Source organism: Salvelinus alpinus, chromosome 31 (assembly GCF_045679555.1).
Source record: "Salvelinus alpinus chromosome 31, SLU_Salpinus.1, whole genome shotgun sequence".
NCBI lineage: Eukaryota > Metazoa > Chordata > Actinopteri > Salmoniformes > Salmonidae > Salvelinus > Salvelinus alpinus.
In genome coordinates this window covers 16161648-16173615 of record NC_092116.1, presented here as the reverse complement: position 1 = coordinate 16173615, position 11968 = coordinate 16161648, and the positions used below count along the sequence as shown (strand labels likewise).

Sequence of the window (11968 nt, the reverse complement as noted above, 5' to 3'; positions counted from 1 at the left end):
TGACCAATAGACAGCTAGATGTCATTGTCTTTGCCTCCCTGTTGGCCCGCAGAAGGATTTTATTGGATTGGAAATCTATCAATCTTCCCTTAACCTTTCTTTGGCTCAAAGATCTGATGCTGTTCCTAAAATTGGAATAAAATTAAGTATACCATTCGAGGGTCAACCAACTCATTTTATTCCACCTGGGACCCAATGATATCCTATTTTGAACAGCTCCAAACACTTCCTACAGATTTGTGCTCTTTGCCTCACCCACCCCTTGAGGTTACTACTATATACAGTAGGCCTAGGGGGTAAACAAAATAAAGAAATGCCATGCTGGTGGGTGGTAATATGCAAATTAAAACAAGCCCTGAAAAGAAACGTAGTCTGAAAAGTATTAGAACGTCATCTCAAAGGGGAAACACTTTCCCACTTCGGATTTCCCACTTCAAGCCCATATCATACTTTGACTAAAACAATGGCTTATTGGCTTAAATCATTGTGCAACATCATGGGTAAACTCCGGGGATCGTCTTTCAGCTGGAAAAAAAATAATTTTTGCTTTTGTGGAGCTTTAATGGAAGAAGCAGTCTTCTGAATGAAGTTGAGGGGGTGCATTAGGTAAATGAAGAGACGTACTCGACAGCCTGGCTATGAACGTCTTTATGTGCCCCGCATCAGAATCACAGCATACAGTGTGTCATAACTAAACAGAAATATCATCACCTTATTTATATAGTTTTATTTTACCTGTTTAATAATGCTCTTTTTTTAAATTAATTTTTAACATGTTTTCTTCATCTCAAGTCTTGGGTTTCTTAATTCAATAAAGAAATTAAAAAGAAGACAACAGGTGCAAATGTTGCTATGCAGGCCGAACTGACACCCAACTCCGAATGTTTCCCAGGGTTATTGGTCATGTGCTTCAGTTCACCTGGACTCTCAGGTACATAGACCACAACATATACAAACCTTTCTCTGTTTTGAAGGTCAACCATGACACGTAGTCACAAGCAAGGCAGGAAGTCCACCTACATGAAACATTGTTACGTACTGCCCCTTTTATTTCCGGTGTTTTTCAACAGAGCACCGCTCCCCTCAAATCTATAAAACTATGACAACTGCTTTATAATCCTTCAACAACTGATTTATCATTGAAAATCAACACACTGTCAACAAAATAGTTTTTTGACCAAAAATAATGACTTTCTTCGTGGTCTGAGCGCGAGGAATAATACATTAAAATCCAATATGGATTTTTTTGGGGGTCGGTTCAATTGTTTCAAAGTCATCTTAAAATAACACTAGATATCTGCTCCCTCTGTGTCAGTCCAAACCAAGGCTACAACAAAATGGAGTACACACCTAACGCATACACACCACATTAGCTATCCTAACACACTTCTACACTCACTTCCAGGTCCATACCTATGCATGTCTTGTAATGTAGTTCAACCGTCTGGCCACTAGGCGTGCAGTGGTCAAAGCAACTCATTCCCACCACACCTCTCCACCTGGAAGGCAAGTGTAGCTGTACCAATAGCTTATGATGAGGTCATGTAGCACAACCTACATGAACAGGACACCTACACACATTGTATATAACGCAGTGTATTCAGGGGGACATGTGACCCACCCGCAGTATGTGATTTCCGATGAGGATAAGATGTAGCCTGGTCCCAGATCTGTTTGTGCTGTCTAGTCAACTCCTAGTCGTGACAATGACCGTAGGAGTTGGTAAGAGGGCAAAACCAGATCTGGGACTAGGCTAGATCAGAGGCATCTTAGGTTACATAAAGCCCTCATTTCTCTATCCCCCTGTGGTTTTGGGGGTACGCTACAATACGAAAGGCAACAGGGAGTGAATATCCAGACTCCAGAAGCCACAAGGTTGTTTTTAAAGGTGCACTGTTACTTTAATTTCCGGTAAAAGTGTCCCTGTATTGTAGTTGCCATAGGGGAAAGTGGGAATGACAGATTCCGCCTTTAAGGTATCCTGCATCATCATACAGATATGCTGGTGTGGTAGACAGCTAATAAAGGCCTGCAGTTATGCATGTCCCATTTGAATGTGGGAGAGAGACCATATAAACCACAGCACAGAGTAAGAATGGGTCAGTATCCCTGCTACAGTGTTTGCTTAGTGCTTTCACAGGTCAAGATGCTACATAGACAACTCTATGACTTAGTTCTGAATGTCCATCGTCTACCCACTTCTGCACAACATTGTTACATTCTGCACTGACAACACAGGGCTAATAGAAGTAGAATCTGACTTTCCTGAATCCTTCGAAAGAGTACAGCAGCGAATATATTCAAATGGTGTACAGTGAAGGTACAATACTAGCTGGTGGCCCCTAATCAACTTGCACCTGTTGTCTCTGTTGTTGTCACAAAGTCATTTCATTCACTCGAAAAAACAAACAAGAAACGTAATATTTACAAATATTTCTGCCTGTTTGTTTGTTCTTACACTTAAAAATGTACAGTTTTGCTCCTCTTTTTTTGACGTGTCTCTGTGTCACGCAACAATGTATTCCTCCACATTCCGAATGTTCAGAGGCTGACAGATACGTTGTTATGGTGATTGTGTGTCACCATGGCGCCCTCTAGTGTGTAAACCTATAAAATAGTCAAGGAAAAGAACAGAAAAATGGAAACAGCTTCTGTCGCTCTTCTATTGGTTGAAGTTCTGTTTAGTTGTATATGTACTAGTAGTAGTTTCCTCTGCGACATCCCATGGCCCTCCTATTCACATGAATAAGTATAAAATAGTTCACTAGGATCTAATGGCACAACGACTCTTCATAGGACAGACTCTGATCACTCCCATCGATGAAATAAGTCTGTCCACTGTCCCAGTTGACCAATCACATCTCACAACCTTTCCCCTTTGTTTAAGGTTGTGATGATGACTTGGATGCTTTGAGTATCTCTCCCAGGTTTCTTCTTCTAGTCCAAGAACACAGCTTGTATTGAGTCCTTCTCTAGCTCCCACTGACCACAACCCCAGTCCAGTCTATGTTACAGTATATTGTGCAGCTAATCATTCCCCCATTTCCCCACCACACACTGTCTCTCTCAGTAGGCTAACACAGTCGGACTCTACCACTGTGTTCTCTCACATTCTCCCCTCAACTTCCACAATCCTCAAGTATTAATGAAATAGAAACCAAAGAAAAGTCTGAAGCTAAACACAAGCATAGACACAACATCGTCGCTAACGGTTTCCCATAGAGGATACAGTGCACTGTGGGTTCACACTCACAGCTCTACAGTTCTGTTCAGTGGGATTAATCATATTAACCCGTCAGCCCCCTCTACTGGCCATATTCGAGCATTACAGTCGGGGGTGTTATCAATAAACTTTCCCTTGACTTTTATGTGTTTTTCCCTGTTAAAAAAAGAAAGAAAACTAAAACCCAGCAACAACTGATCACTTTGTTGCCTCTTGGTCTAAGGTCCTCTCCCAGCTTTGTTATCACAGACCATGGCCTGGCTGACAGACCCCCAGTCTTGCTCAGTGTGCTTAGAGTTACATATACAGCAGTAGAGCTAAGGGGTTGTGGGAGCAACAGAGTCAGCAGGGTGAGGGGTCAGGGATTAAGGGTCAGAAGATGCAGGGTTGAATGACTGTACACAGCAAAGTTATGAGTTCTACTCAACTCATCACATTCATGTAGCTATTACGCCTAGTTAGTTAAATGTTGGTGTTTACTGGTGGAGGAAAGGAGAAAGGGATGAAGAATGGAGGAGTGTGTGTGTGTGTAGTGTGTAAGCAGTTGGAGAAATGTTATTCTGGAGTGCGGGTTCACATCATGGGGATGAGCCTCTGAGTTGAGGTGTCTGTCTCTCTCTCATCCTCTCTCCCTCTGTCTCCCTCCATCATTCTCCATGCACTCTAATTACCCATGCCCCGGTGAAGCTGTGCTGACATGTACGTACACACACACACACCCACGCACGCACACACACTCATCAAACAGAATATGCATGTGCTGGAAATAGAGGCGAAGATAGGACAGAATGTGTGAAAGAAGGAGGGAGAGTGAGAACTGCCCGTCCTTTTCTCTCCTTCCTACTAACAGAATTAGGAAAGTAACATTCTATGAGCCTCCAAGACTTGAGTACTGTATGTACCTTCAATATCTCTACCTGCAGCACCCTATCCCCTACATAGCACACTTCTTTTGACCAGAGCATAATGGACACCAATACCTCTAGGGCACCCTATCCCCTACATAGTACACTTCTTTTGACCAGAGCATAATGGACACCAATACCTCTAGAAATGTGTCCAAAACAACACCCTAATGCCTATATTGCACTACTTTTTGCTTGACTGGCCAGAAGTAGTGCAATAGGGAATAGGATGCCATTTCAGTGGAAGATTATGACTTCCATGCCTGCCATAATGACTCACAGAGAGACAGGGGCCCAGGGCTCAGTGGATGGCTTGGTTATTACGAGACAAAGACAGAGCTGCTAGAGTGGCACCAATATCTCACATTACATAAGAGGGGCCCTCAGGGGCCCTGGCCTGATGATAGCAGAGCAGGGAGAGAGGGGTCTCTGTGTGACTGATATGTGGTCGCATTGGTTTGCACTTGCTTTGTATGAAATGTGTTGTAAGAATAAAGGTTGGTTTGATTTACTGGGGTAGTTGATTTGGTTGGGGTAGCATGTGGTCTATAGTGCAATAGTAGACAGTGAGCAATGAACATGGGAGATGGTGATGATACACAATGTGTTGTATATTCAAGGTGTATGATCAGTATTTTATTCATGTTCCAGTCACGTATTTCTTGTTGTAAAGGATAATTGTGCAAATCAAAGAAGCATCCGTGCAGTTTTTTTTAATTGCCTCCATTTTTTGTTTTTGAAGAATAAAATAGGAAGAAGAAGCATATGAAATAGAGATAGAAATGGTTTAAAACAGGAGACGTGTGGAAACATTGACTATCCAGTGTCCTTTCCCCATCATCATTTAAAAAAATAATTCATGCATAGATCCCCACTGAGAAAACCATTTATATATCTTCTTCTTTGTACACATTTATATATAACTATATATCTATATACTTAAAATTCTTTCCACAAAAAAAATAAGAACTGAAAGCAACAATCAAACAATCAAAGAAAAAAGCACACAAGATAGGCCAAATTGGCACTTTTCATGAACACAGTCAGTAGGCTATCTTGATACATCTCCACACTCTTGATTCTCTCTCAGTTCCCTCCTATGGGAAAACAACACAGTACTTGGCACCAAGAATGCTGGTAGAAAGACGATATCAGAATATCAATATTTTCATGATAGATGCTAACTGTATGTACTGTACGCCTTGTATGAAAAAGACTTCCAACAATTCCTAAGGGTGGGCTGAGGGGTTCATTTGAGGGGGGTTTAGAACTACAGAGGGAAAGAGATGGATGTAGAAAAGAGAAAACACTATATCAAGTAAGCAGATGACATGAGTAGAGAGATAGAAGTTTTCCAATATATCAGAGGTCACTTTACCCAACACCCCCAAAAACAATCTCCAACCCTATTACAGCACAGAAACGGATAAAAAGGGGGATGAAAAAACAACAAAATGAAAAGCACAGTAAGAGGATTGTCCTCTGGGAAGGTCTGGGGGCTGTCAGTCAGAGAATACGAGACCCCATCAAAATAGTTTCTAAATGTCTCAATGTCCCCCCTTAACATCTGCTGCCCCTGCAGTTCAGCTGCACTTCCACTTAACCTCAACAGGTGGCACTATAGGAAGTACACAGCATCAGGGCAGCAGGCTGACGGTTGGAGAAACAGAGAGTAAGAGAGAGAGAGATATCCATAGAGAGGGAGCCCGAGCGCGTAGTAGTTGGTCCACCGGTCCCCCAGGGGGAGCTCTAGCTTTACTATACGCGTGTGGTGGAGTGGGGGTGGGGCAGGGTGTTGTTGTGGCCGGTGCTGGGGAAGGTATTGAAGGGGTGGAGGGGCTGCATGCCGGTGATGGTGCTGGGGATCATGGTGATGGTGTTGGGGGTCATGAGGGGCACGTCGTCCGGGGCCCTCCGCAGGGCCAGAGTGTAGTCGGGCGGGCAGGCGGGCCGCATGATGTCGTGGGGACGGAGGGGCTCCATGTCGTGGTGCGGGTCGTGCTCCGAGTGCTTCATCTGCAGGGACATGATCTCTTCCTCCTGGCTGTGCGCCAGGTCGTTGGCGGGCCCGCCGTGGCGCTGCGGGGAGAGCCGGTGGCGCCGCATCTCCTGCCGCTTGTCCCGCTTGTAGTAGAGCGCGGCGAATGCCAGGATGTTGAGGAAGAGTAGCGACGCCCCCACCGCCACTGTCACCGACAGCTCTGTGGAATAATCCCGTGTGTCACCGGGGAAGAGGTCCAGTCTGGGCCGCTCTGATCCGTAGGGCTCCACGGGGTCAGGGAATGTGGGGTAGGGGTGGCCTGTGGTGCGGGGTTTGGGCTTCCAGGGGACCCCGGGGGGGCGGGTGCTGCCTGGAGGTAGCCTGGTGGTGGGGGGGAATTCGTCATGGAGGGAATGTAGGTGAGGGACCAGCTCCAGCCAGAAGGCCACCTTGTTGGCTCGGTAGTTGTCCCTGACGCGGGGCTTCAGACCAATGTGGAGGTACTGCTTGTCCTTGGAGTTGAACTTGGTCCAGATGACCTCCTCAAAGCGGTTGGGCTTGGTGTGGATGAACTTGGTGTCCTGAGGCACCGGCAGGTTGGGGTCCCTGGAGGAGAAATTAATAGAAATTTAAATTATTTCAATCAAAGGTATTCCAAAGTTATTACACACAGACACTATATAGTATATTTCACTGTTAAACAACCTCTTGAATTTGACATTAAAACATGAAAAAAAATTACCTAAAAAATCGCAATACATTTTATAGCTTCTTACATACAGTTGAAGTCGGAAGTTTACATACACCTTAGCCAAATATATTTAAACTCAGTTTTTCACAATTCCTGACATTTAATCCTAGTAAAAATTCCCTGTCTTAGGTCAGTTAAGATCACCATGTCACGCCCTGACCATAGAGAGCCTTGTTATTCTCTATTTTGGTTAGGTCGGGGTGTGACTAGGGGTGGTGTTCCTATCTAGGTTAATTATTTCTATGTTGGCCAGCTGTTTATTGTTGTCTCTGATTGGGGATCATATTTAGGCAGCCATTTCCCCACTGGGTTTTGTGGGATTTTGTTTGTGTGTAGTTGCCTGTGAGCAATCCATGACTTCACGTTTCGTTTGCTGTTTTGTGAGTTTCCTTTATTAAACATGTGGAACCCAAATCACGCTGCACGTTGGTCTGAGTATATTTCCAGTTCGTACAACAATCGTGACACACCACTTTATTTTAAGAATGTGAAATGTCAGAATAATAGTAGAGAGAATGATTTATGTCCGCTTTTATTTCTTTCATCACATTCCCAGTGGGTCAGAAGTTTACATACACTCAATTAGTATTTGGTAGCATTGCCTTTAAATTGTTTAACTTGGGTCAAATGTTTCAGGGAGCCTTCCACAATAAGTTGGGTGAATTTTGGCCCATTCCTCCCGACAGAGCTGTTGTAACTGAGTCAGATTTGTAGGCCTCCTTGCTCGCACACACTTTTTCAGTTCTGCACATACATTTTCCATAGGATTGAGGTCTGGGCTTCGTGATGGCCACTCCAATACCTTGACTTTGTTGTCCTTAAGTCATTTTGCCACAACTTTGGAAGTATGCTTGGGGTCATTGTCCATTTGGAAGACCCATTTGCGACCAAGCTTTAACTTCCTGACTGATGTCTTGAGATGTTGCTTCAATATATCCACATACTTTTCCTACCTCATGATGACATCTATTTTGTGAAGTGCACCAGTCCCTCCTGCAGCAAAGCACCCCCACAACATGATGCTGCCACCCCCGTGGGGAGCGTATTCCACACGTTTTCAAGTCCATTCGCACATTATTCATGCGACTGACATGCGGTAATGATAAATAATAGTTTAATAGCCTACAGTTTTCATGGCATTTTTGTTTTAATTATTGTGATAGTCTCATGTTTAACCGGGTATGGGTACCCCCACTATTTATTTTTCTGGTACTTCGTACCAGACAATACCAGCTTCCTTTCACCCCTGCATATAGTATGATACACTTGTTATGGCTGGAAATCATAGACTTAGGCCTCGATTCAATCCGTATCGCTGAAGTTCAGTGGTATAGCGCAATTTACATTTAAAGGCAAAATTCCTGCCTAAGCGTAGACTGCATTCACCCCTTAAGGTTGATGTCCACGTCCCCATAAATTGGATGCGTCTCAATCCACCTCATACGGCTATGTTGCACTTTCGCATCTGCGGTGGAAGGTGTCAGAGCTAGAGCGGTGTCAGACCATGAGACATCGCGGAAATCGGTCTTCTCACAAAATCATCTGTAGTGTAGCGTTTACTCTCGGACGGACGCCCACAAGCCTCACAAGACTCGTCTGAAGGTCCCCCGGCACCAGTTGAATTTTTTTAATGGAAGTATATATGGAGACTGTTTAGTGCCAAAAATAAATCAAATCAAACTTTGCTTGTCACATACACATGGTTAGCAGATGTTAATGCGAGTATAGCGAAATGCTTGTGCTTCTAGTTCCGACAATGCAGTAATATCCAACGAGTAATCTAACCTAACAATTTCACAACAATTACCTTATACACACAAGTGTAAAGCAATGAATAAGAATATGTACATAAAGAAATATGAATGAGTGATGGTATAGAACGGCATAGGCAAGATGCAGTAGATGGTAAAGAGTATAGTATATACATATGAGATGAGTAATGTAGGGTATGTAAACATATAAAAGTGGCATTGTTTAAAGTGGCTAGTGATACATTACATAAAGATGGCAAGATGCAGTAGATGGTAAAGAGTATAGTATATACATATGAGATGAGTAATGTAGGGTATGTAAACATATAAAAGTGGCATTGTTTAAAGTGGCTAGTGATCCATTACATCAAGATGGCAAGATGCAGTAGATGGTATAGAGTACAGTATATACATATGAGATGAGTAATGTAGGTTATGTAAACATTATATAAAGTGGCATTGTTTAAAGTGGCTAGCGATACATTTATTACATCAATTTTTCCATTATTAAAGTGGCTGGAGTTGAGTCAGTATGTTGGCAGCAGCCACTCAATGTTAGTGATGGCTGTTTAACAGTCTGATGGCCTTGAGATAGAAGCTGTTTTTCAGTCTCTCGGTCCCTGCTTTGATGCACCTGTACTGACCTCGCCTTCTGGATGATAGCGGGGTGAACAGGCTCGGGTGGTTGTTGTCCTTGATGATCTTTTTGGCCTTCCTGTGACATCGGGTGGTGTAGGTGACCTGGAGGGCAGGTCACTACCCTCTGGAGAGCCTTACGGTTATGGGCGGAGCAGTTGCCGTACCAGGCGGTGCTACAGCCCGACAGGATGCTCTCGATTGTGCATCTGTAAAAGTCGGTGAGTGTTTTTGGTGACAAGCCGAATTGCTGAAGCCGAATTTCTTCAGCCTCCAGGCCTTCTTCACCACACTGTCTGTGTGGTTGGACCATTTCAGTTTGTCCGTGATGTGTACGCCGAGGAACTTAAAACATTCCACTACTGTCCCGTTGATGTGGATGGGGGGGTGCTCCCTCTGCTGTTTCCTGAAGTCCACGATCATCTCCTTTGTTTTGTTGACATTGACATTGAGTGTGAGGTTATTTTCCTGACACCACACTCCGAGGGCCCTCAAGCCTACCATTGTAGTGTCGTCTGCAAACTTGATGATTGAGTTGGAGGCGTGCATGGCCACGCAGTCGTGGGTGAACAGGGAGTACAGGAGAGGGCTGAGAACGCACCCTTGTGGGGCCCCAGTGTTGAGGATCAGCGGGGTGGAGATGTTGTTACCTACCCTCACCACCTGGGGGCGGCCCTTCAGGAAGTCCAGGACCCAGTTGCACAGGGAGGGGTCGAGACCCAGGGTCTCGAGCTTGATGACGAGTTTGGAGGGTACTATGGTGTTAAATGCTGAGCTGTAGTTGATGAACAGCATTCTCACATAGGTATTCCTCTTGTCCAGATGGGTTAGGGCAGTGTGCAGTGTGCAGTGTGATTGCGATTGCGTCGTCTGTGGACCTATTGGGGCGGTAAGCAAATTGGAGTGGGTCTAGGGTGTTAGGTAGGGTGGAGGTGATATGATCCTTGACTAGTCTCTCAAAGCACTTCATGATGACGGAAGTGAGTGCTACGGGGCGGTAGTCATTTAGCTCAGTTACCTTAGCTTTCTTGGGAACAGGAACAATGGTGGCCCTCTTGAGGCATGTGGGGACAGCAGACTGGGATAAGGATTGATTGAATGTGTCCGTAAACACACCAGCCAGCAGGTCTGCGCATGCTCTGAGGACGCGGCTGGGGATGCCGTCTGGGCCTGCAGCCTTGCGAGAGTTGACACGTTTAAATGTTTTGCTCACGTTGGCTACAGTGAAGGAGAGCCCGCAGGTTTTGGTAGCGGGCCGTTTCAGTGGCACTGTATTGTCCTCAAAGCGAGCAAAGAAATTGTTTAGTCTGTCTGGAAGCAAGACATCCTGGTCCACGACGGGGCTGGTTGTCCTTTTATAGTCCGTGATTGACTGTAGACCCTGCCACATACCTCTCGTGTCTGAGCCGTTGAATTGCGACTCTACTTTGTCTCTGTACTGATGACGCTTAGCTTGCTTGATTGCCTCGCGGAGGGAATAGCTACACTGTTTGTATTCGGTCATGTTTCCGGTCACCTTGCTCTGATTAAAAGCAGTGGTTCGCGCATGTTAAACACATGTAAAAACAAATAACAAATGTTTCCTGATCTTTCTTATATCGCTCAGATGTAGGACAGACGCTTCAGAACACACTTCCTTTAGATGTTGTTTTGGGGACTATCTGTTGCTTCATTTAGTGAATCTGTTATTCAATGCGTTTGTATGGGCTAATAGCAGTAAGGCCCAAAATTATTTTTCATAAAATTGTTGGGATACTTCAAAAATCAAAATCCTTGGTATGACCTTCTTAAAACAATTCCATATAGCTTAGTGGAACCCCCCCTGGCTTAGACAGGGCTTAGATTCTTATGGGTTAGCTGCAGTTTGGCTCAATCGGAAATTACCTTTAAATTTCAAGCGCGTTATATTGCTGAATTTTGGCGATACGGTTTGAATTGAGCCCGAAATGTAATAGTCCTCAAGAGCAGAGAGAGCAAACCAAACAAAGCCCCATTCTTTCCACCTTCTACCCTCTACCGTTCACTACCTACCCCGTCTTAGCAAAGTTTGTCCAGTACGTCATGACTACAGCACTGAGCATGACATCATTCTTAGAGAAGTTGCAGGGGAACAGGTCGGTGGCTCCGATCATGGGCACTCCGAACACGTAGGGGATCTCATCCCCGTGGGCTGCGTCCGCCCACTCTGGCCGCGTCTCCGTCTGACAGTGGTGGTAAAATGTGTAGAAGTAAACAGGAGATTGGAACTCGGCGTGCAGTTTGGCCGTGGCCACCGCCGGCGCCACCCACTGGTGGTCCGTGAACAGGGCAAGGAGGGTTTTTCTCCTCATGTCTCCGTTGTCACGGTCGGCCCAGTCAGTGTACATGAACTTAATGGTCTCTCTCAGGATGTCCTTACCTAGAGGGGAGGAGAGGGAGGAGGGGGGAGGTAGGAAAGGGAGAGGGAGGATGGAGGGAGGGCGGTGGGATGAGAGGGAGAGGGAGAGTGGGGAGAGGGGAGGGAGGGAGGTTTGACACAAGAGAGAGTGAAAGTTCAAGAGAGGGAAGTTGAGAAAGAGAGATACAGACGGAGCCAGAAGATGAGCGATTGGGAGAGAGTGAGGAAAAGAGAAAAAGAGATAGAGAGTATAGAAATGGAGAGAGTGAGGGGAAGAGAAAAAGAGATAGAGAGTATAGAAATGGAGAGAGTGAGGGAAAGAGAAATAGAGATAGAGAGTATAG

General features: G+C 45.0%; 1 protein-coding gene across 5 annotated transcripts in view; it reads right to left on the bottom strand.

The window, feature by feature from the left end:
• Window positions 1-632: 632 nt before the first annotated feature.
• LOC139561854 (neuroligin-2-like) overlaps window positions 633-11968 on the bottom strand; it is a 290221-nt gene continuing 278885 nt past the window's right edge. For all 5 annotated transcript variants that reach the window (XM_071379172.1, XM_071379171.1, XM_071379174.1 and 2 more), the window contains 2 exons: window positions 11279-11645; window positions 633-6715 (listed from right to left, as the gene is read on the bottom strand). In XM_071379172.1, the coding sequence (XP_071235273.1) occupies window positions 5887-6715; window positions 11279-11645 (1196 nt within the window). In that variant the 3' untranslated portion in view covers window positions 633-5886. The remainder of the gene's footprint in view (window positions 6716-11278; window positions 11646-11968) is intronic.